Raw genomic sequence first — 26,182 nt, forward strand, 5'->3', positions numbered from 1 at the left:
CATCCTCTCTCGCTCGAGCTGAGCTGTTCAGCTCCCAAGAGAGCGTTCCTGTCAGCCCAACAGCTGCCTCGCTCTCTTGGTGCCACCAGCAAAAAGTAATTTATATTTTACAAGTATGGAAATGCGAGGCGAATTGCGGAAATCGCGGCTGCTCGAGACGATCTCTTTTGTCATACATCAGTGATTTTTCCCAGAGGTATGCGTCTGACACGCGAGCACTGCTTTTGGGACGCTGAATTTGCAGCCGCGCGCAATTCACAATTGTTGCTCTCCACGCGCCCTTGATCTCAAGCAGAATGATGATAGGGGAAGTATATTTTTGGCCAGAGATGATTTTCAAAACTTCCGTCTACAGAAAATCTGTATTAAAGTAATTTATGCGGGAGGCTTCAATATTCAATTACAATATTGAAATGCATCCTTGTTGGCAGATCCGGTCGAAAGTTAGAGAAATTTTCTAAAAATATCTAAGCAAGAATTATAAGTGTAGATTTATCTTACAAAATTATCGCATTGCTAAAATTTGGCTTGCTACCCGGAGCTCTGGCGAAGCAGCAACAAATCACTTGGCAACAGTTTTGGCTTGAGTTTTCCCCTTTCCGTTTTACATTTCCATCGAAAACCAGTGTAAAGCAATTCAGCAAATGAAGCTGTTTGAATGTCGCCCCCTCGCCTCTGGTAAAAAAACTCGGCCTTTCTTTCTCTGCTCGAGGCAGAAAGTCGGCTGAGTTCACGCACGCAGTGAAATATGTTCACGCAGTTGGGCAGCCAGCCCCAAGCTTGAATTTCGACGCAGAGGCATTTCCAATACAATGGCAGATGAGCTGCTACTTTATTTTGCCGCACGCAAAGCGCCGCGCGCACACAGACACACACGCCGAGTCAAATCCAATGAATAATTCAACACAATATCTCATCTCCATCTCTCTCCGCACGCTTTTTCCCTTTCAGTTTTGCCTATATCTCGGCTGCACAAATATTTGAAGCTCTCTCTCTCTCTCTCTCTCTCTCTCTCTCTCTCTCTCTCTCTCTCTCTCTCTCTCTCTCTCTCTCTCTCTCTCTCTCTCTCTCTCTCTCTCTCTCTCTCTCTCTCTCGCTCTCTCTTTCTCTCGCCAGCACTTTTCTCTCATCTTTGTGGAGCCAGCAGCTACTTTTCCGAAAAGTATTTGCATGTGCAGTGCCAGCGGAACACAATAAAGAACGGCGCTGTGTGAGCCGCACTTCTTGCCGGCGAAACCTCTATGAATTGTTCCGGCGACATTATTATTTCGCGCAGGAAACCATTACACATATAAAATCGCACTTATCGCTGCCTGCTGGGTGTGCAAATGAATGCTATTACATAAGTGCGGCGACTGAGACCGGGCTTCTAGAGTTGTTGAGACAAACATAGAATGAAAATTAAAAATCTTGATTTATTTTATTCGCGTTAACAATTTTTCAAGCTGAATGCTTTCAACAATAATTAACTATAATGGACTCTGTTGCCTTGAAAAAAGCTATTTCCTCAAGCAACTATCGCCAGGGACAAGCGCTGATAGCGTTTCGCTATTACTAGAGAGGAGCATTTCATAATAAACAAGGCAGATTGGAGGCAGCAAGCGGAGTGTGTTGTGTTGCACAAGTCTCAGGCGTCGCTGCCGCATCTGCATTTTTATTCAAGCAGGCAGGTCTCCAACTCCTTATTCTTCCCACTCAAGGACTCAATTAGAAAGGAGGGAAAAACGGCATGGCGAGCGAAAAGAGGCTGCTGCCAGCTTTCTGCCGGTGCTCGTGTTTAAGATTCACGAGCACGTCAACATGTAGCTGGCCAAATGCTAATGAGGCGCCTTGTTCGCCAAGTGAGATAGAGAGCCGAGTTTGCAGGAAAAACCGCTGCTTTGCACTGCAAATGAAGCGGCCGGCCCTTCAGGGTCTCAATTACGCGCGAGCGCTTTTTCCGCGTCACTTGAAGATTTTGTACACGATTTTCCCGCTGACAATTAGGCTCCTAGTGAGCTTAATAAACGACAAATTTGTAAATTTACCTGCAGGTAGAAAATATATTTTGTCAGCGAGCACAATTTCACGTATTTTCCTTCTCTCACTCAGGCAGGAAGTGCCTGGTTGACTGGTTTCCCTGGTTTCCAGCAGGGGTTGCGCAAAATAGCTATATGGCGTTCAGCAGCTGAATTCATTGCCTGCATTTTAAGGAAAACCACTCCAAATTGTTAAATTAAAACAACTAAGTGATAGTCAAATGGAATTATTTTCGTATAAATGTGATCGTACTGTGGTTCTTCGTATTCTTTTCTATATAAGAACGTGTTTTTCTTTCACACCCCTCTTTTTCACGTAAAATGTCTCGTTTTTGTGAGTTCTCGTACAATTTCCTGTTCAGCATCGAAAGCTCCAATCACAATCTGCAGGTTGCAAAGAAAAATCGAGTGAAAAGCAGCCTGACAAATTTGATTCTTTTGCGCCAAATCAGCAGCATTGTGCGCAAAGCCTACAATTACATATGTACTATGAAATTTCCCGGTGCTGCCACCCAGTCCCACTTATTTTTCTCTGTCGGAACATATTGCGCCATCTCTAACAGTGGAAAAAATGATGCAAAAGCAGGGTGGAGCCGGCAAAGTTTCCCCGCCTCTAGGAGCAAAGAAACCATCCAGTGCGGTATTAATTACTCGAGTGCAGACCGCTCGCAAGTGTGTATTGCTGTAATTAGCGCGCTCACTGAGACGCCGTGCAAGTGGCTTTAAATCCAATTGAATTATGCCTGCCTGCTGCGAGAGCCTCTCGACGCTCTTTGTCTATTTGTAAGCCGACTGAATAGTTCTGAGCGGACTTTTTGCTCGACTACCTACTGAGGTCAAAGCAGCTCTTGTACTCAATCTATTTATTCGTGTACCATCCATTAATCGGGTTATTCAAAGCAACGAGTTAATTGCTCCCTCATTTATAAAAATGTTTTAGTAGTTTTCTCTTTAAAATTTTTAAGTTTTGCCTTAGGCATCGTATCAAATATTGACCTTAATTAAAAAACATCAAAAGTTTATTTTGGGCTTTGTATTTTATATATTATACAAACGCCAACTAAATATTATATTCTGACACTTCGTCGCTCGTCACGCCCTCTAAGTTGGGGCGAAGTTCGATTCCGCTCAGATGGAGCGTCGCCTTCTAAATTTTATTATCGACGAGCGGGCGCGCGGAAGAGAATAAATGAAATTCACGCGACAAATCTCTCATCCCAGCCATTTGCATTGATTCGATTAAACATTGTAAAAGTGCTGGGGCTGGCGTGCCGCGTCAGCCGCTTTTTATTAACATAAAATCGATGCACCTAAACTTATCTCTTGACAGCCGATTTCGGGGCCAAATTAATTTCAATCAATTTCACCCGGCCAATAATAAAGTAAAAATGCGCGTTCAAGGCCGCAGCGCGGAGGCAAAAAACGTCACTTCAATCACGTAGCCTACCAGAGATAGAAATGAATGGATCTCAATCAGGCAGGCTTTATTGTTGTGCCGCTTGACTGGGAAAAAATTCGACGATCATCCGCGTGTTATTGGCTTCGTCGTTCTCGGCGAAAAGGCAATCTTTTTTGCTCGCCCGCCCGCTGACACGATGAATCAATCAACTCTTGCGGCGCGCGAAAGGTAAAAAACGGTTTAACATGGCTCGAAAAAATTGGGCACGTGCCTTGGATAATTGATTTTTCGTTTGAGCGAGACAGCAGCGGCGACGCGCAAACGCTTTCTCTTCCACTATTGCCTGTACTCTAATAAATCGTGACTTTGAACTCACCCAAGTGGAAGAAAATGAAATACATTTAGTGGCTACTCTGCAGCCATAATTCAGCTGCAAACGTCGATGTGTGACAAAGTGCCGGTTTCGTGGTGAGAAATACTGGTGTGTTCCACATTTTGGGAGAGTTCAAACATCCTGGGTTCTGGGTCAATGCAAACTCTAAACACTCTTGTTTTCTGAAAATGTTACTCTTTCAATTTAAGACTAAAAATAATTCTTGAGAATAAATTTTCACTCGAGGTTTGTTGCATAGTGGAAATTGAATAACAAACTTCATCCTCGTTGATGATCAGAGTTATTTAATTACTCTCAGACAGTTTCGGCGAATCCAGTCCGCCCTGTTTCATGAGTATGCCGTCTTAGGAGCCGGCTGTGGTATACTCATGAATAATAGGGTGGACTGGATTCATCGAAAATGGTAGAGTTTAATTAAATAACTTTGATTTTCAACGAAGATGAAGTCTGTTATTAAATTTCCATCAAAATTAATTTTTTTCATGGTTTTGAAAATCTAATCAATCATATTTATTCGCAAGTTTCGCAAATTTAAACCAGAAAAATGTACTCCGCAAATAAGAAGCGTTGGAGATTTTACCCGAGGAAATTATTTCAGAAAACCATTACACTGCTAGCACACGCGGCTACATTAAGTATATGCAGCCAAATTGCTATTGTACCAAGCAGTTTCAAGTTTTGATTAATTCCAGCGGCGGCAGGGAAGTGCAAACACAGAGACAGCCTGCTGAATGTACGTGCGTATATGTGTTTTGCGCGCAGAACAACAATAACACACGCATTGTAGTAACTCGCTCGTTGGCACAGATATAAATTAAGAGGGCTGTTTATTTTGGAAGTGGCGCATCCAGGCAGCTAGCGTGCGGTTTCGCCTGCTGTATATACGTCTTGCCAAAGTTCTGGTTTAAAATCTCCATACAGCCGAGCGTAGATACATTTTGCATAGGCACAACAGCGGCAGCTATGGTCGCCTTAGGGAGTTTGCAAGTTAAAGTGAAGGTAGGTCTGAACCCCCCTCCTCTCTCTCTCTCTCTCTCTCTCTCTCTCTCTCTCTCTCTCTCTCTCTCTCTCTCTCTCTCGCACGCACAATCCTCGCGGGACGCTTATATGCGCTGTTTAGCGATTCCAGCTTTAGCTCCGGCCAGCCTGAAGTACATGTTCGCTCGGCACACAAAGGCAGCTGCTCTACAATGGCGACGTAATGAATTGCCAGAGCTTTATTGTCTCCAAGTCGAGTCACCGGACGGTTGGAATGTGCGAAAAGAGTCCAGCCGGATGCTGAATTTGCCACTGAGCTCGGTTGCATTTGTTATCCGCGCCGCTTTTGCCGCTAATGACGGCCATTTTTAATCGAGGGAAACCACCGAGGGATTTTAGCGCTATACAAAAGAAGGAAAATAGTGGATAGAGCTTTTTGTAAAGGTGTGAGAGAGAGAAAGAACATTTTTTATTATTAAAGCGGCACTAGCATTAATGATAAAAAACACTGTAATGAATTGATAACTTAGGATATATATGATTATTGGTTGTTTTTAATATTGCTCAAATATTTTTGCGATATTGAGATTTTAAATTTGAGTAAAGTAAAACAAAGTTTTAACTGAATGAAAAAAGTATAATGATAGATTTTACTTGCTACTCCCAAATGCAAAAAATAGAAAAGTACTCAGAATCATCAGTTTTAAATAATTATAATTTTCAAAAATAAAAAATAAATCTGTACAGCATTCTATAGTTCTGTATTTTGTTTTGCAGATAAAGTAGTGCTACTGCTTGTTGTACTGTAGGAAAACGCATGATCTCATTTTCCCTAGAAATGTTTCGTTTTTAGCTAACCCATATGAGAGTTTAGCCCTTGTAATATTTAACCTAAAGTTAAGGAGGCGTATTTGTTCATCTTGAAAACCACTTTTGAGACATTCTGGCGATAGAAATTTGAAGCCACTGTGATTTTACGCCAAGATTCCTCGTTCTATATAAACTTCAAAGCACACAAAGGACCGGGAGGAACGGGTGCAAATTCAGCGCAGAGTCAACATGGATGAATTATGAAAATTGTGCAGCTCAGGTATGTAGGCTGGTCGTAAACCGATGTGTGGCAGCGCGTGGTTGGTTATTAAGAAAGTTTCCAAACAAGTTGTCGGTGGGCGTTCTGGCTTAGCGAGAGGAGTCAGTCAGTCAGTTTGCCTTCCGCATTCCCTGCCGAGTGCGCAAAGTTTGGATTCAGCTGGCTGGCAGCGGGACACGGAGGCTGCCGTGCGATCATTTTTTCGCCCACCAGCATCTCATTACTAATAATGGCGCGGTGCAGTATCAAAAAGCTGCCGTGCGCAGCAGCGTGTTGACTTTCAGTTTAACGGCGGCCCGTGTTTACTTTGGAGAAAGAGCCGGCTGGCGGAGAGAGTGAGTGCGCTGCCGTGGGTGTATTTAGTCATTGTTCCTGCTCGGCAGCCCTCAATCAGTGAGAGCACACGCATACAGCCAGCCAGCCAGCCAGCATTCCGTTTAATTAAACAAACAAGAAACAAATTCCGACTCGGGCGATAAATAAATCGAGCAGGCTGCTAATGGAAAGGTGCTCGGAAATAAACACGAGCGCGGGCACAATTAAGAGTGCAGCCAACGTGGATTGGTAATAAAAGTCTCTCTCTCTCTCTCTCTCTCTTCTCTCTTGCCCAAGCTGCTGGGGTAAATTGGGAATAACAATAAAGGAGAGCTATTGATTAAAGCTCACTGCTGTGGTGCTATTTATAAGAGGAGCCTGTCGCCTTGAGTGGAATAACAGAGAGCACGCTTAGCTCCGCATCTTTCAGTTTGTTTGGAAAGTGCCTCGCAATGATTTACACCGGAAATTCCTGTCCTCTCGGAATGTGTTGGGCTAACCAAGATTTAAACAAAAATTCCGAAAGGAAAATGATCAAATTTTTAGTACATTCTACCCACTTTTAGTTTTTCCTGAATTCTTTTCTGAGTGGCAAAAATGGAAAGACCATTGCAATATCTCACGCATTGGGCATTCAGCGAAGCACAAATTACAGTTATCGAAATTCCATTTAGGCCTCCCCATCCAAAGCCATTTATTTGCACGAAACATTCCAATATTCTTATCTCGCCCGAGCCGCCGCAATCGATTTGGTCCAGAACAAACAATCGGCCTTTTAGGCGGTCTGGCGAGACGCAATACTATTAATTCACACGCCAGCCTGCAGGCAAAAAGCTTGCCGGCACCGCCTGCTGCATATTTCCACTCGAGATAACGGCCGGAAGAACAAAAGTTGAGCGGGAGATTTACTGCCGGCCGCGCGATACCTTATAATTACACACACACACACACACACACACACACACACACACACACACACACACACACACACACACACACATCTTTGCGAAGGCGGCGCCTGCTGAAAACGAAGGTATGCACCGAGCACGGCAGGCGAGTTGCGCCGGCTGCATACTGCTCGCTGCGATCCATCATCGCCGCCGGAGTCACGTAGCCGGCCAACTGCTTCGGGCCCAGCTCACGCGTGCAATCGTAAATGTGTTTTATTATTGCAGCCAGCGGGCCCGGAGGTTGCGAGCGAAGTGCTTCTTTTGCATAAATTGTGCGCCGAGTGCCGGCGCGCGACGTGAATCACGCTGCAAATGGCTCGCGAGCAGTTTTATTTGGAAATAGGCCAGTATTTACTCTCCCTGCCGTGCCACCACGTCCGCGGTTTACGGCTGCTTTCGCACCAAATGTATGCGACGCGAAATTCTGATTTTTCTTTTTGGCTAACTGCCTCACTTCATTCCAGTCCCAGAAACATTATTTGCTTTTTTTTGGTAAATTTTGATGAAAGGAATTCCAGATTTGGTTCCATTGTCACATAATGTTGTACTTTGGGGATGGAGTAGGCTTTTTGCGGGATCTTTTTCACATTATTGTATTCCATGCAAAGAGCCAAAAATCCCGCCTTTCAAGCTTCAGTGCTCGGCGACCGAGAAAACCAGATTCCATCTCAATCCGCGAATTTCCTTCTCGGCGAGCAGTCTCTCACTCCTCTGGAAGCCCAAGCAAACCCAATAATCTCCTTTTCATCGGCCCGCGCGTGGTGTAGGCCCGAGCATATTTTAAAGCGAATTTTTTTCGCTCGCGCGCCTGCTGCTGAGTCAGGGAGAGGAGGCGGCAGGGGTGGGCGGGCGCTGCAGAGGATTATTGACTTTGAGCGGCGGGTCCAGCAGCCACTTCCTCCGAGCCTATTTGCATAAATAAAACAGGCCAAGGGGAAGGAGAAAAAGAAGAAATGCCGCCACTGTGTTGCCTACCGTGTTTTTCGTGCGTGCGGCTGGGGATGGATTTACAAGGGAGGGAACTTAGCAGTTGTGCCAAGACAAAAAAGAAGTGGCCTGTAAAAATTCGGCTCAAAGCAGCGCCCTTGGCTAAGCGGAAGAGATAAAGGGACAATTATTATTACTTTGAGGCGGTAGGGAAACGGTAGGAGGCCCCTGGGGTGATCAATCATATTTATATAAACTTGCCAGCGAAATCAGTTGACGATGGGGATAGACAGAGTCATGATAGATAGCCTCGCGACGTCATTAAAGCAGGAACGCCTTGTCTAGCCTAGGAATCTTCAGCCCGTGGTTACCGACGAAAATATGCAAGGAATTTCTTTAATGAAAGATAATAATAATGCAAATTCACATGAATAATCAAATTTCATCTTCTCATTGAATTTTCGAGGTCACGCAACCCCTGATGAAACCTGTTTCTCCCGACTATAAATCTGGATCCAAATTAGCAGCACATTGGCCATCTGCGTGTCTTGATCTTTTAATTAAGAAGGGCCGGCGGGCACGTGCAGAACTCTTAATTGTGCGCGTTCCTCTGTACTGCGTTGGCGAGCGTACATAGTCTGGCGGACGAGGGGCAGGCGATCGTTTCAGCATGCAGCAGCCGCGGCGCAATTACAGTGACTGAGTCAGATATTTGACTCTTGTACCCCAAATAGTCATCAATCACCAGACAACCCGTCTGCGTGGCCCGGCCCTAAAAAATACATGAGCGAGAGAGGGAGGGAGTTGCACCGGAGAGAAAATCGCCCCTCGCACAGATACACTGCGTGTTGCTTGAGCGAGGCTTTAGCTATTTTAAAAGCAATTGAAGCAAATTATTTACAAACATAAATAAAATAAATGGCCCGTTTCTAATTTGGTTTATCCTGCCCATCTTGGCTTAGGGGATACGCGGAGGGGCTTTTTTGGGCTTGGGAAAGCGGCCAAATGATCTCGCGAAATCGTGTACCGAATGAACTGATCACATTGTCTGCTCATTTCGCGCTTGTGCATGGGAAAAGCGGCGTCTGCGAATCTTTTATTGCTTTCGCGATCGAGAGCGCTGCAAATGACCCAAAAGAGCAGATTACAAATGGGGAAATTAGCGTTATAATGGACTTTCTTTCGCAAGGCGCCCCGATTTATTTCTCAGCAGACAGATTTGGCAAAAATTTTTATGTGCTAAGCCTAATTTCCTGTGCCATCGTCCCCTCTATCTCATATTGGAACAACCAGGGTTTCATTTATAAGCCCCTCATTTTTGAATGATCCGACCCAAATGCAATCTAGGTCAGACCAGTTAATTGCAGCTGGGAAACGAGCAAAGTTTTCAGCGTTTGGGTGCCATTGTCGAGGCCGCGAACCTACACACGGTCGTTGCAGCCTTGAAATGCGAATTAAAATTTGATTAGGGCCAACGAAACCGGAGCCAAACAGCAGCGCCGTTACAACAAAAACACGGTGCGATACGACGACGGGATGAGCATCTCTCTTGTTAAAAGGTAATTTAATTTAAACCCCTTTCGCGTGTTATTTACATGCGAGCGACGGCGCTATAATAAAGTTGGCTGCCTTGAATCAACTCAGGGAGTAGTAATACAAGTTGGGCGCCGCTGTAGGTTTGTCTTAGCAACGAGTTTGGCAAGAAACCAACAAAAGAACTTGGTCGTCGACAGGTAAAAGTAAAGTCTGACTTGCTTTCACCAGCCGTCACTGGCAAAATATTTAGATTTGCTCACTTTTTCCCTTTGCGAGGCGTGCACACATACACTTGTTCAATCTGGCGATGCAAAATCAACACTGGCTGCTCATTTTGTTCCGTTGCTCGTGGAAGTCAAACATTAATATCCTGTCACGTCTCCACGCACGCTGCTGGCTGCGAGCAATACAAATAAACACCCACTGACAATCGCTGTGAATTCAATAACAAAGCTAGACGCACTCTAATTAAATGTACGCGCAGAGCAGGTTCTTGCCTCGTCGAATACCATCAAGCCCGTCGAGCACGAGCCCTAGTAGTAATTTGCTAATCAAGTCTGAACTCTCCTGAACAAGAAGGAAGAAGCAGAATTTTCAGACTGATAGAGCAAGAGTGAAGATTATTTCCAAACAAAAATGTTGACTAGTGCTCGCAAATTTACAATATGAACTTAATTCAGTGTCTGGCAAGGTATTAATATTACGAATGAGTGATATCATCTGTAATGTAAATTCAGGAATACCATTGAAACTATTCTCAAAGAATTAGATAAGTGCTGAAATTGTACAAGTTTTACACTTGAATTTTCAAGAAAATCGGCTCAATAGTTTATGAACTCTAAGAAGTTGGTGTGATTGTGTGCCGTGATTTATTATTTAGGCTCCTAGTAATTTTTGTTTAATTAATTTCATAATTTTTTTAGCAATTAGGGAAAAAGAGGACTTTGATTCTTGCTTGGCCTTCTTTTGATTATTGTACATTGGAGGGATACATTGTTGTAAAAGGCTCCTTATATTGTTGCTAGTAAATTGATTCAATTGATAACTTTGCTAGAGCCAGCTATTCAAAACATTGTACATTGTTGTCTTGCAAAGATCCTTTTTAAAGAGGAATGATACTGCAAAAGCCTGGAAAATGCATGTTGCCAATGCATAAACTCATCCCTTAGGATTAATTTAAAGCCTAAATTGACCTAAGAAGCACTGTAATTTTTTGAGAAAATTAGCTGGAAAGTTACCGTGCTTTTTAAATGGCAATGGCTGTCTCCTTACTTGAAATCCGATTTAATTTCCAAACCAAGAGTTTCCTCAATAAGTGGCATACACCGTTGGACAGATCTCGACGAGAGGAATCGGAATATATGGCAGACTCACCATTTTCGCCCAACTCACACTTCTCGCTAGGATAGGGATTAACATTGAATCTTCCCATCAGAGCGAGAAGTGTAAATGAGCGGAAAGTGTGAGTCCCCCATACAAAGAAAATATGTTCAAGCACTGTAAATTATGGAGAAAATTGGCGAAATTTTATTTTTTATTGTAGGGAGATCCTTTTTTATTATTGCAAATTGTTGAACAAATTGTTTATCGATCAATTGCTTATGGCATCCAACAATTCAAATAATTTTCAATTGTTGCCCTGTATGATTCCACTTCAAAATTATCGTTTTAAATACGGCACGTAGAACCTTTTTATTTTATTAAATATCTCGAAATTAAAAAAATTCTAAATTTTAATCACTCATTCACTTACACGTGTCTGGAAAAAAGATGGAAGCACGAGAGAGGTGTGCAATGCATGCGTCTCTGCGGTGCAGTATGTAAATATTTAATTAGAATCGTTAGCAGTTGGGGCAAAGGTGTGCGAGTGTGGCTGCTCTTTCGCTCGCTGCGAGTGCTAAATAACACCTCGTCATCGCCGTCGCCACCAGCGCCGTGTCGCGTGTGTGTGTGCATAAAGGAGCACCTGCGAGGTATCCACGCTCCGTTACAAGATTTGTCGCTCATCAAAATTATCTTAAAGGCGGGCTCGGCTCTTTGACTAGCGATGCGTGCGTGCATGAACCTATCTTGATAATTATGGCAAAGTTTGCTGCCTCCTTGCTCAGCCGGCTGTTTATTACGCGGCGGGGGCCTCTCGGCGCCTTTTTAATATTCATTCAATACAGCCCCCGCGCTCACGAGACGCGCGCACCAGAATTCTGAAGGGCCAACTTTCTTTTTGTGCGTGTGGTTTTTAATACCCGCCGCCGCTGCATGATGGAATTTCGTGAAAAGAGATCCAGCGGCATGTGTTTACATTTTAAGGCTTTATACGCAGAACGCGCGGCTGCGACGGCAGCAGCAGCTCGCACTACACGACGACGTGAATTAATCTGCGCGTAATAAAGGAGTTGCTCTCCCGCCCGCTTTGCCTTTTAATATTTGATGCCGCGCAGAAAGAGTGGTTGCTACTTTTTGCTCTCGCTCGCACAGCAACAATGATTTGCAATTTGGTCTAACTTGCTGACGTTGCTGGAGGAGTTGCCGGGAAAGGGATAATTGAGCTTACCGCAAAATTTGGCTCGAGAGCAGGTTGAAGGAAGAGATGCTTACCTAAAACAGAGAGGAATTTTCAATTAGAGGCAAGGTAAAAACGTTTAGAGTAAAATTTATAGAAAAATAGACAGTTCGACAAAGACTTCAAATTCATTTTGCAGCTCTACTAAATTATTCAAAAGGCGTTTTCCCCCGAAAATATAGTAACCGTCAAAAAACGCCCCCTTGAGCCTAATTCCCGTTAGAGCAAATGAAGCTCGCAGCTGCACGCAGAAAAACAAAGCAGGAACACGACGACAACAACTGCGAGAAATTTAGCTCGAGCGCTCACGCCGTTTTTACTCTTGTCGCTGCTGGTGGTGATAAAAGCGCAATGAGAAAAAAAAGCGAATGAGGCAAGACGGGGAAATTAAGGTCGGCTGGTAAGCCGTCAACGTCGGTTTTCGCAGAGAGCGGGCCTCTGCGTTTTTTTTATCGATTTGAAGTTGATTTAGACAAATTGCAAGTCGATTGGGCGATGAATTTCCTGCAATAGGATATTCCCATTCAACGCGGACCCAATTCCAAGATGAATTGATGACGCGGGCGGGCAGGCCGACGTATAGAGAGTGAGTGAGAGGGAAGGAAGGATGGTGAATCTGCCGATGGAAATGTGCGTATAAAAGCGTTGATTACAAGCCACTTGGAGAGCCTTTTTGAGTGTTCTCCAAATTACTTTTCTTCGCTACCATACGTATGTATCGATTTCAAAGAGCGGCGTTTCCTTCGAACAGTCTGAAAAGGAATTGCGTTCAAAGAGCTTTCGCTGAATTCGAGTTTCTAATTTCGGCGTGTGTTGTCCTGATGGAGAGAAAGAGAAGAGCAATCGAAGCACAAGGATGAAAAGGAAATCGAGGGAATCAATTCATAATTTATTTTGGTACGTTTTCTCCATTTTTCACTTTCCAGGAGAGCGCTTCCAGCATCTCTAGTTCATCCTTTGACGCATTTTTCGTCGCATTCCGCGCTGATAAACCGTCTCGTCGCACACGGGCTCTGATCAAAGGAGTTTTTAATAAATATTCAAAGCATGATGGATCGCCCGCTCGCTTGCCAGCATCTCGAGCGAGCTAAGCAAGAGCTTGAGGAAAAGGATGAGCCATCAAAGAGCATTGTGTTTGTTGATCTGTGTGTCGGTCGTCAACGGGTGCTTGCCATCGATTCCTCGAAGGAAAAAAACTGCGCTGCCACCGCGTTTTTTCTCTCTCTCACACAGACACACACACCAAGCTGATGGCAAATGTGATTCCCAGACTGGCGAATAAACAGACCCTGGCTCATCTCTGCGTTTTTGCATCGGAGAGATGCGTCTCACTATCATAATATCTCGGGAGATTTGCGAAGGGAAGAAGAAATCGATCGCGGCTGCTCGCCGGCGCCTCCGCCGCCGAGATCTTATTATCGATACTCTCGTCGGCTGGCCGGGAAGCAGCAAAAAATCCGCAGGCACGTCCCGCACTTTCCAGCACCGCACGATTGAATTATCACGTTGCTCTCTCTCAGTGAGCGAGACTATGGCTTCATAAAAAGCCGGTCTTTGGGGAATATTTTGGAAATTGTGCCTGCTACGCGCGGTGAGTGTGTTGTATATGGAGTTGGCCGTTGTGCGCGAGGCTGTAAAAAATTTTACAACACACGCGCAATTTATCTTGTCATTTGTTTCATCCCCTAACGGCGCTTGTTAACTGCTCGCAGGCGGAGAAGAGAGGAGAGCTGTTAGCCATGCAGTGCCGCCATAATTTGAGAGGATAGTGCTTTGTCAAAGGGGAAAAGCGTCTTAAAATCTGAAGGGTGGTCGCTAGATTGTTTTAATGCAGGAAGGCGTGCAAACTGCTGAAAATGAGGCGATGAAACTACCACTACTCTCTTCGCAGAGACTTTTCCAACTTATTAAAAGAATGAGTAAACCGCAATCCCAGATCAAAACAAAACGGACCAATTTTGCACGTTTGCACGTATAACATGCCTCGATTGAGTTCTGTATTGAAGAACAGCCGCCCATGAAATCATTGGAAAAGCGGATGATGCTCGTCAGGCCTACCCGATTGAGGCAAAATCGATTGCTCGGCGCGGGCAAGCGGCACAATGAAATTCAATCAGATCCATTATACACGCGACCGAATTAACGTAAAAGGCAGCAGAGAAATTTAATGAATTCGTCGTCGTTCGTCTGCTGCGGAACCCATTTAACGCGCGGCTGCGTTCGCCGAATAGAGGCTGGTTCTCCGGCTAGCCAAGATTGATAATAATAAAGTCAGACTTTTTCCACTGCAGGCTGCTTGCGTGTGTGTTTGTATCTGTCATAGCTCTTGCGAGATTATCTCGTGTTCTTGTTTAGGCCATTACATGAAAGGAAATCTCCTTTTTGCTTGTCACCAATGGAAAACTTTTTGAGGGCGTGTTTTGTGTGACGAGCGACGAGCCTCGCTCTCTACTCATCCTTCAACTACCAGCAGCAGCACTTCGTCTTCCCTCCTTCGTCCTCAGCTTCTTCTTCGTAATCGATTATCGATTGTAAATGCACTTAGATGAGCTTGGCGCTCACTCGTTTCTCTCTCACGCATTCAGCCTTTTCTGTACCCAAATATTAAACCGATGAGAGACGTACATACAAACATCGTTTCATTACAGTGAAATGGAAGAAAGCAGCCGCGTTTCCCGTTTCCACGTGTATCGATGAAAAGACTGCTTTTTGGCAGCCTTTTTCATTATCCCAGACCAAAAAGGTCAAAATTTAGAATGTCACCCGCGAGACCGCTGAATCCACCCCGATTATCGATTTTGTCCGTTTTTTAAGCAGGAAACAATAAAACGCGGCCTGTATGCATTTAATGCGCATCTCTTTGGGCTGATTTTTCAAGCGATGGGCAAAAAGTGGACTATATTTCAGAGTCATATCACGCCTTGGGGTGCCGTCCCATATTTTTTGTCCGCATTGATCCAACGCGCTCGCCCCTCTTTGCATGCATATTTCAACGCTGATGGACACTGAAATATTTAATTTGCTCTCTCTCCTTGCAAATATGTATGACCAAATTGCCGCTTCCGCCGCAGAGAGGGGGACCAAGGGCCGGCGTTTTGTTAATTAAAAAACCCCTGACTCTGCCGAATGCGTGAGATTGCTTTGAAATATTCATGAAGGCTTGTTGAGTCTGAATCTGCTTCATTAACAAGATACCCGAGTTTGTTTAGCAAATTTAAAAGAGTTAAAGCAGGGGGAACATGTTAAACAAATTTAAACTGGCACCTGAATTATTCAGTTTTCAGGATATTATTACACTCGTTTGAGAAATTTGCAAGGACCAAAACATCGAAAGGGTTGGTTTAGATCAACAAGAGTGCCGTGGAGCTCTTGCAAAAACCGCTCAATTACCCAGCTGCTTTTAATCTTTGACGCAAGCTCACACATAAAACGTGTGCATTAGCGTGGAGAGCAACCGCCGTCGCTTTAGCTCCTCTCTTCTTGGCTGCATGCGAAAAAAGCAGCCACATTAAATTGATTAAAGAAGTCATTCTGCTGGATTTTTCTGCGTGGTGAGCGAGCTCGTCTGTTGCATACGAAATGGAAAATGAAGGGCTGAATTTGTAGAATAAACCGCACGGTCTGGTACTAAGCAAAAGTGCTCTCGGTAGAAAAGTGCATCGCTACGGGCATTAAAATAATGAAACGGTGGCGTTTAAATAAATAATTTATCAGTTGCGCCAGGAGAGTGCAATTGGCGCGTTCTCCAGCGTGTGTGTAGGTGTGAAAAGAGCAGAGTTTGGACCGCACTCCTCCGAGAGGAGCTGCCACACACAATATCACACACCTTGCTCTCTTCTTGACTCGCGCTGCCACACCAGACGAGCAGAGAGTTATAAATTATTAATCCGCCTAGCATTATGTCACGTTAGAAAAAACGCCGCTGTTTATTCTGCCAACGAGCTGCTGGCTGCACTTGGCGAAAAGAAGGATACATTCATACAAGACACAATCATGAATGTGTCTACTGAGACGGAGGAAAAACACAGACGGCGCTTTCTTTATAAATGGGTTCGGCGTAAAATGGCTTCGAGTGATTGGTCGAGATTTCCTGTCTGACGCAATAGCTTCGCAACGCGCACATGTTATTACTTTCTTATGTATTCCTCGTAATTTATTATACAAACAGCTGCTATTTTTAAGCTCCTTTTGAAGCGATAGCACCAAAGAGTTATTGTCAAGAGCATTAAAACATAAGGAAAAAATGAAGCGATAAAAATATTTATGATAGCTAAAAAGGAAATATAGGAAAATAATGTAAGAAACTATTAAATTGTTTTCTTTGCTCTGTTTAATGAACCAAATAATTTGAAAAATATGTTTTACTTTGATTGCAATTACAGTGATTGAAAACCTGTTTTTTTCATCCGAACTCCTGAACATTCATCCTTCAAATTTTCCTGAAAATCAAGTACGATTTGAATTATATAGGTGACAAGAATTTCCGCTTTTGACCTTTCTCCACGTTCGCGTGGCCTCTGCCACTCTCCACCCGCACATTCGTGCCAATCTCGCATTCGGCCCCAGATGTAGTGCCCATTTTGCGCGCCCCCAGCTGAGGGACTCGGTTGATGGGCGTGCTGCTTGTCTCGTTGGTCGGCTACGTGTGTATGAGGTACGTGACCCAGTGAGCGAGGGCTATTCATTACCATGCATGCATTCATCCAAGTGCTGAAAGAAGGAGGCTTGCTTGCACGGACGGGTCAGAAAGCAAGGAGCAAATGTCAAGACGACTCGCTGGCCGAGCGGCCCGCCCGGATCTCTCCTTATTTCAGTAATGCATATTTTATATGCACCGCGCCGTCCGTTTTTTCACTCTCGTCTGTCCGTCTCTCAGTGACAGAAAGAGACACACGGGGCTAAAACTTTTGGCTACATCAAAGAAACTTCTTGACATCGAGAGAACTAGGAGTTATTTTGGCCGGCTGCACCATTTTTCTCCTTTCCTTGGTCGGGGTCACTCCAATTTCACGGATGGACATTGTGAAGGGCGGGCAGATAAATTTGAAAAAGAGCAAAGTTTGCTGATTCTGCTTCTGCCAGAAAAGAGTCACTCTTTGCCTCCACCGCAAGTACAACATGCGCGCCTGTTTTATTTGCATATCTCTTGGTGCTTTTTGCTGGCAGCAGCTAGACATCTCATTTCGCGATCTATGTTAATATTTCAAGCTTTTCCAATGCAAATCTGCCAGCCTGCCAGAACCAACGACAAATAGCGGCGAACAAGCAGCACTCAGAAATGTGTCGCAGGTGCTGCAGATGCACCAGCTTTTTAAATCCTGATGCGCATGGTGACGTGACGGTTTTGCTCGAGCACTCACTGCAAGCGAATTTGCATCAGGGGGGAAAAAGTCGTATTTCAACTTCAACAATATCCGCAATGCACTTGACGAAAATTATGTGAACCTTTTTTGAAGCTAAAATTGCGAGTTAATTAATACCCCTCTTCTCTTTGCAAGTGGAAGGAATAATTTCCAATCTGCTTTGGCAAGCGCTCTCACGTGCATTATGCGATCTTTTGACTTCTGAACCAGAGCTCGCAAAGCCTAAAGAGATTTGAATCTAATTGCAAACCATGCATTGCGAAAGGGAGCAGACTTGTTTGTCACAATCTTGCAGCAGTTTATAGAGAGAAAAAAAGCCGTGTATACTCTCGTTAGATTGCACCCCGTCTCGCCGGGCAAATAGTACTGTGCACGGTTGATTTGCATGCATGCACGCTGGCTAGACTTGGTAAACAAATGTTCAGAATGTACAGTGTACATGCAGAGGCAGCATTCACTGCAGCAGATAGTGAAGCAAATGATTTTACAGCTCGCGTGTGTAAATTTCTCCAACTGGCTGCATGGTGTAATAATTATTATCTGCATGCACTGTGACAAATTGAGTGGTTGCACTCGCGGCGTGCATAATAATTAGCCGCGGAGCCGTAAATGTCAAGAAGTGACGCTTTTTGTCCGCCTGTACTTTTACGATCTGTGTTTATGAGCGTCCAGATAAAGTGCCACTTAACATAAATATAAACTGGCCGGTGATAATCGACTGGCCACCGCGTGAGAAAGAAGGTTTTATGATATTTGTGGATGACGGGGTGTACAGGAATGACCTTGGTTAATGGATTTTTAATATCCCCTTCGATCATCGAATAGCCGCGCTGCGCACAACTTTAGTGCTTGACTGATAACATTTTTTTTTAAAAAAAAGCTGATAGCAGCTCACGGGGATGGGGCAGCCTTTCAGTTCTTTATTTCTACTCAGAGATAGTTGAATTATTTGACTCGCATCAAGGCAGCACGCTTTTATGGTAATCGTGTGGATTATACGCGGCTTGCTTGCGTTTCATGCTCGCGGTCGTTAGGGCATAATTAGACTTAAATCATGCAACCGCTCGGAACTTTGACATTCCACCAGCAGGCTATTATACGCTTTTCATTCAAGGTATGGGATTGTCGTGATCAAATATTAACCCCTGTAATTTTATACCAACCGCAGGTGGATATGGAGCTATGCTTTTCATAACAAATATTCGTTTAGCAGCCGCAACTTCAATTTTATCTACCTTTGGTTTTGGGAGCTGTTTCCAGGCTGCTTCATTATTCACGAAACTTTTAGAGGGTGCTATTAAATATAATTATCCGCTGCCAAATTTCCTTCAGATGAACCACCCTGTGGATTGCTAAACCCTTGAAAGCCAATGAGACCACCCCTGGAGGCCACTTCCCGGGGCCAAATTCTAGGCAATTACACCGGCTTGCGAGCTGCGAATCCTCTAAAATCACCCCACGATGCTCTCTCTCTCTCTCTCCGTCATAGAGAGACTCGCACTGACCGTCAAGACACGACGTCTGCTAATGAATTCATGGCTGCTACGATGGGGTCAAGACGAATTCATGAGACGTCTTTGAAACAAACACGCGCAGGTTGCCATCAAGGCTAATGTTTGCTCAAAGAGTAAATCCGCTCTCCCCCAACAACAAGTACGCCATGAGTAGTGTGTATGAATAAATTAATTCTTGGCCAGCGACAGAGGCACGGGGGAAGATGGGGATAATTTGGCGCAGGACGGGCAAAGTATTTGTTTTGGCCGGCCGAAATATTCACTTGACGCTGTTATATCAAGCTGAATTTGGAGGGACGGATTCAAATCCTCTACTTGAGAATTAAGATAAGGATGTTTAGTATTCATTTCACAGCATCATACCATATCAAAATAAAGCCTTGCTAAAACCAGATAAAGCTTAGAGTTAGTTCTTATTTATTTAAACTTTCTTTGTGAGATCAGTTTTGTAAAATAAAATACTTGTTGAAAATGAATAAAATTTATCTTTTACCCCTTTTACCAAATTAGCTGCAATTTTCACGGAATTTAAAATTCAAATTAAATGCCACAGCAAAAATCCGATAGCAAAACGCATGCCATGTATGACACAAACACTTTGTCTAGCCCTCGCAATCATTATACCACTATAAAGCGCAAAAACGTGCCCAGTGAGCTAATCCAATATGAATTAACTCCCCAGGCGCTTGGACGTGATGCAATTCACTCAGAATTATTATTATTTATTTATTATTACCATCGTGCTTGCGGCTGCGTGGGCTTTGAATAAGACGTGGCAATTTATTCCAATCCCTTCGCCTATTCACGCAGAGCCGCTGAGCAAATATTATCTCTCTGTGTTGGCGTGTGTGCCCGAGTTGCATTTGCCGAATCAATACGCGCCAGGATGGCATGCTCTACTATGGCTCTCTCTCTCTCTCTCTCTCTCTCTCTCTCTCTCTCTCTCTCTCTCTCTCTCTCTCTCTCTCTCTCTCCTCTCTCTCCTCTCTCTCTCTGCTTTAATCAAACCCTTTGTGTTATTACGGTGGCCGTCATTACTAAATGTATGCACTGGTTTCAAGCAGTAAGTCAACAGACACATCTCTCTCCACGACTGAGTCAACACCAAAATAATCATAGCTGCAGCTCGCTGATGGGGTCGCCGGATTCGTAATTGACAAGCGACCTGTGTTCCTATATTTATGCTGTGCATCCAAATGATGCTGCTGCACGGGAAATGAGCAAAAATTGGGGCCCGTCCACCCTTTTATTACCTGGTGAGCCCTTTTGATGCGGGGTAGAAATGGAAAGGGATCATTTTTGTGGAAATTCCGTGCACTTTCAAAGGGCCGCCGCTTTTTTCAGTGGCTGCAATTAAAGTACAAAGAGGGTCTTGCATGGCAGCTGGGTTGAAAAGCGTTTTTCTCTGCACAACGTACAAGTTAAAGGGCTCCCTTCATGCTGGATTTGTAAGCTCTCGTTTAATATTTCAATTTTTAATTAATTTTAGCTGTAGTTACAAGATCAGAAAAAGCCGTGTTTAAATTTTTTTTCAGTAATGCTGGATTCCCGCGCCCAACGCCAATGACGTTATTATGATTGAAAATTTAATGGTTGCCGAGCATTTGTGTTGTTTGTAATGCTTCGATGCGGCGGCCATATTGAATAATTCACCCTCGGCCATAAAGATGTATTTTCCAGCCGATCCAGCTGAGGGGGGCGAGTGGAATCCGCTAGCAAATTTATTACCAGGCCGTACATTCAAACATTCAAATTTGCGGCAAGGCGAGACAAATGATTTTGTCACTTTTATCTCCGTTGTTTAGCATAATTCGCCGATATTTATTCAGACTGAAATTCAGGGGGCGGCGCCAAATGGTTGTGCAGCCACCGGGGTGCGACGATGCATCCACTCGTCATCGCCGTAGACGCAAAGGTAAATGTTAATGTTAGCCAGGCTGACTCCGAATGGATTAATTTTGCTCTGATGAATTGATGGCCGCCTCTGCAGCTAATTATCAGCAACACTAACGCAATTTGGGTCACAAACATAGCCACTGCTGCTTGCATACTGTGCAATCAATGCGGCCTCAATTCCACGTGCGGTCTGTACTAATCGCACGATTGAAAAGTTTTATTGCCATTGGAGACTGCGCCCGGTGATTTGCTGCACGTGGCATCTTTGCGATTGATTGATTCCTGCTCCAAACGCGCCCATATGCGACGCTAATTCTCATTTAGTGGCGATGATTGAGGAGTGGTGCGCAGTTTGCTCAATGGGTAACAAATTGAAAAATGTTCCCACTAATGGGATTGGTTGGCAACGTAATTAAATCCCTAGTTTGAACGAGAGTAATGATAAATAAAAAATAAGTGTAAATGTACCGGAGATTTTAATAATTCCCCCCGCGTTTCATGCATATTTAACGGCAAAAAGCGGCAAGTAGGTTCAATGTGCTGTTGAAATGTATGCAGTGTTAACCACGGGATTTTTCTCCCCTGCGCGCTCGGAATCATCTGCAAAAAGCATTTTGCTTTTGTTCCAAGCAGTTTGGCCCCTACTCAGCTCGTTTCTCCTTGCGAGTAGTTGTTGTTTTGTCGGCGTCGGTGCGTAATAACGCTGTCAGATTTAAATTATTTTAAGGGGCTGTTCGCCCAGTTGCTCGGACCATTTATTGACCGTAAATATCCTGGCTAAATCGCCTGCCGGCTCGTGCATCCGAGCACCGCCTCTCCTCTGCCCGTTTTTGTGTTTCAGGACGCAACGAGAAATCCTTCCAATTTAGTACAATGGAAAATTAAATTCGCCCCTGTGCTGCAAGAAGAGAGGCAACACACACCAAGTGGAGCTTCCTTTTCCCCTTTTATTTTTTATGCATGTGCATGCATGAGCGAATTCCACGTTTTATTTCCTTTGTTTCGCGACGGAGAGCATCATCCACGAGATAAAATGCCGCAGTCCAAACACACAAAGTCTGCGGCAGCAATTCTATTTATTAACTTTTGCGTTGCAAAGGAGCGATGTCGTCGTCGCCAATAATAATCGACTCGAAACTTCATTTCCCGCTTTGTAACTTTATTGGCTCCTGCAACCGTGCTTCTGCTGCAGGGACCTTCTCTATGCAGGCAAAAATCCAATAGTTCTAATGCTCCTCGGGTGCAAGTTTGAGGAAATAAGTCGCCGGTCGGCAGCAGAGTTATCAAGACGAGCAAGATTTATTGCGTGCAATTTTATGTAAGATCTGCTCGAGTAGGTGCCTGCACTTTGACTTGGCAAAAACTCAAAAAGTTATTGGTGCAAAAACTATGTCAACAAATTTAAATCGTAAGCGCAAAAGTTGAGTACATATTCAATTCTTTGCTAGTGTCGATTGCGTGACGCAAGAAATAATTATTATTCCATGCGTGGTTAAGTATGACTATTTGGCATTGTTTCGCAACGCCAATCACCTTGCAAGCCCCTTTGGTAAAGACGGTCTCGGCTTCCAAGAAACTCTGTCCACACATGTGACATCTGCTTTGCTCCAAAGCTATAAACCGACGGGCAGCAGTGGAGCGAGTGAAAAAGTCATCATTATTACCTATCTATCTGGGCCGACGTCCCTGCGGGCGGTGTCACTCAGAGTGTTTACCCCTTGGCCGGCAGGCTAGGCCAAGCCAGCCAGCTCTATTCGCCTTTTAACGGACCTGTTTACAGGAAATTACGCCAGAGCCGGGTGGTAAGTGACGATGGGAAGCGCACCTCCATTTTTCAGCTGCACCTCGTAAATTAGGATTACCGAGAAGAATCCGCGGAGGTGCGAGAGTTCAAAGTGCGTAGCGGTGAGTTTGTTTGTGCGAAAAGAAAGCAAGAGAGGATTACACGCGGAGAAATAGAGTAGAGAGCTCAGCGGCACTCAGACACGCGAGTATCGGGTTTCTCAAAGCCTCTACCGCTGCCGTAAAAATGATATTCTCGCCCGCTGAATTTTATTTCCGTCTCGTAAAATCAGGCCGCGCGAGTAAATCATCGGAGGGCGTTCCGGATTCAGTTGGTCGAATTTTTTAGAAGGATTTTTCCTAGCTTGCTCACTCAACTCCATTCACTAGCAGACCAGCAATCAGCCAAGTGCATCAGCTAGAAAGGACGGACTCAAAGAGGAAAAAATGTTTGGTCTTCAGAATATTTGTACTTCCTACTTTGAGTGACGAGGAAATCGATTTCTGCGCCACTACCCAGCTCTCTTTTCACATGCTTTTAATCTTGATCTTCGCGAGATAAAAGTTGTCCGCCTACTCGCCTGGGCAAACCATTTAGGCTTCCCCAAGTTACCGCGAATTTAATTAAGAGCAAACATACGGTTTCTCCGGAGATGAGAGAGGGGGGTTCCAATTACCGTGGCTTCTCTTCACGAAAATATAATTTGGCAAGAGAGAGTTGGACCACGAGAAATCTGATGGAACGGCCAGACATCTCACATTTAAAGAACAAGGACCCTCGTTATTTTATTCACTATAAACATTGATATTATACGCATCAGGAACATCACCGTTTGTACCGGTTAATACGAATATAATAATGGTATTTGCCAAAGTACCTTTTTGACCGATTCCCACGGCAATGTTCTCCAACTATGCTAATAAAGAAATAATTTTGTTCAAAAGAATTTTACATTGCCTGTAAAAATTAATTTTAAGATTTACTCACCGTTTTGGACGAGGAGCGTCGAGTCCCTGGCGAGGGCCAACTCGCTGTCCGTGAGGGTTGCGTCGGAAGCGTTCTCCGAAGTGGGAGTGTCGCTGAGGCCGGCGCCGGACAGGTGCGGCGCCGCGTACGGCGTATGGTACTGGTTCTGGTTATACTGTTGCTGCTGCTGGTAGCCGCGACGCAGGGAGCGCGAGTTCTGCTGCTGGTGCACCGGCGAACCTTCACCCTCCGAGCCGCTGAGGCTGTAGGCAGGGTAGAAGCCTCCTCTCACCCCCGCCACTGTTTTGAGCTGCTGCTGAGAGGGGTCTAAAGGGCCGTATCCGTCCACGACTGTTCCATTAATGCCACGCGTTTGGTGCTGCTTGCCTGAAATGAGACATCAACAAAATTTTACTTTTTAAGTTGATAAAACTGTAAAAATGAGAAAAACTATTAATAATGGTTGCAATATGCGTAAACTGATTATAAAACAATCAATTGTTTCTCTTCTAATTAAAAAATTGAGCAATGGAGCTATATTAGTGTCAAATATTTTAATTTTTAGTTCTACATTGAACTAAAAATAATGCAACACTCTATTACACAGAAATGGCAAAAAGTACAATACTGCTCTTTCACAGCTAACTTGTACGTAATCATTTGAAATAACTAGGCAATAAAAGCCGTATTTTTAGTGCATTAGCAAAAATTCGCCGTTTTACGTCTCTGATTCCCTTTTATGAGCGCTGTTCCAAAGTATGGCTGCTTTTCCAATTCGTCGGCAGTTTTCTCGGCCCCCTAAGCGGGTCTTAAGAAATAATAAAGCAGGCGGATAATCAAGACTTTATTCATCTCTCCACCTTCCGTGCGTTTATGATCATTTGCGCGCGAGCAAGGCATAAAAGTTGCCGCCGGTCGGTTTAGTGTTTCGCGTTTACGCGGCCGTAAAGTTGCACGGCGCCTCGAAATTGAGGGCTACACGCGTGGTTCCGAAATGGTAGGCGTTAATTAGGCTGCTATTATATTACACGAGTAAGGCAGCCATGCCAACGAACGTGTACATTCATGTACGAACACAGCACATTATGGGTGTTTACATGGACCAAACAAAGAAGGTTCTCCCCGCGTTCGCGACGCAAAGCAAGAAACATCTCCTCCAGCGCTGTTTGGCACTTCTCTATCTCACTCGCCGGCTTTCTCTGTTTGTATTGAGAGTGATATTTGCATTGCCCAAGTCACTCAGACACATTCGCACAACACACAAATCATCGGCTGTTTGCTCTGGCTAATGACTTAATCTACTCCAAATGGGACAGAAAATTCCTTGCGCCGAGAAATGTAAGCACGCGCAAATGGTGTGCACAGCTTTGGCAAATTGCGCACGGTAATTACGCGTGGACTTGTGTGTTAGGTGTTTGCAAATGTTGTTAGCGCCACAGCAAGCTCTTGATGTTAGAGGACCGTTGACGATGTTTCTGTATCAATAAATTCTGTGCCGAGATTTAATTTATTTTATATCGATTACAATTCCCGATTTCATAAACTGCTGTTTATTCTTCCTAAGCATTTAAATATAAAGGTCACAATTAATGCTCCTCTGGCGAAATTTACAATTTTAATTTCTCGGTGTTGGCAACTCGCACGTGCACAAGCGAAATTCCCAGCTGGTTTTCTCCATTTGAATGCAAATTTGTTCACATAACTGCTGGAACGACGCCGATTTAATTAAGAAATTAAATAATAAATCCGTCTCGAGAGCGCGTGTGCGTCAAATTTAAATGTCATGCAAATAGGGCGCTCGAATTTTGGCATCAAACTTGGCGCAAACACACAGCCAGCCAGCCGCGCCGGCAGATTAGCGCGTTTCTTTGTGTGTGCACAGCGAGCTGCGTATTTAGCTTTTGCTGCTGGAGCTGGGTGGCTGTAGTCGTAACTCGCTTATTGTCGGTGGCTCGCCCGGGTGTCGGAAGCGGGGCTGTTGAGCCGCGCACTTGCCGTGACTGATTGTCATTTGTCCCGAGACGCTGGCTGCCAGGTTGCCGGGCTGCGACAGGGGCGGAATTTGGCACGCACCGCCGCAGATTGCTGCTGCCTCTGTCTCGCCAGCTCGACTTATTTCCTTGATGAGTAAGCCCAATCGTCGTGAAACGCCACTTGATTGCTAAACGACGAGCGGCCCAATCGTCTCTCTGCAAAATTTCGTGAACGCCATTTCTGTGCTTCAGTGGTTCGAGTTTGTAGCTTTGTTAAAACGAAAAATCCAAAGGAGTGTTCGTGTAATGCTGCATTGTATGATAAAAAATCTATCAATTGGGTAAACTTGTAAAATTATTGGAGTTTAAATACTGATTTTAAGTTATAAATTTAACAAAATTTAAATAAAAAGTGAGCCACTCTTTTCTAGCTGTCCTCCTATTTTTCCAAATCATCCACAAGCAATCAAATTTGCTTATATTCATTAGTGAAGTTATTTGCAAGTCGAGCCAAATGTGC

The 26,182-nt window shown here is 44.3% G+C and overlaps 1 protein-coding gene across 5 annotated transcripts in view; it reads right to left on the minus strand.

The window, feature by feature from the left end:
* Ten-m (teneurin transmembrane protein Ten-m) overlaps window positions 1–26,182 on the minus strand; it is a 227,306-nt gene that overhangs the window by 29,956 nt on the left and 171,168 nt on the right. For all 5 annotated transcript variants that reach the window (XM_065491629.1, XM_065491628.1, XM_065491626.1 and 2 more), the window contains one exon: window positions 23,711–24,076. In XM_065491629.1, the coding sequence (XP_065347701.1) occupies window positions 23,711–24,076 (366 nt within the window). The remainder of the gene's footprint in view (window positions 1–23,710; window positions 24,077–26,182) is intronic.

Source organism: Cloeon dipterum, chromosome 4 (assembly GCF_949628265.1).
Source record: "Cloeon dipterum chromosome 4, ieCloDipt1.1, whole genome shotgun sequence".
In the NCBI taxonomy this organism is placed as follows: Eukaryota; Metazoa; Arthropoda; class Insecta; order Ephemeroptera; family Baetidae; genus Cloeon; species Cloeon dipterum.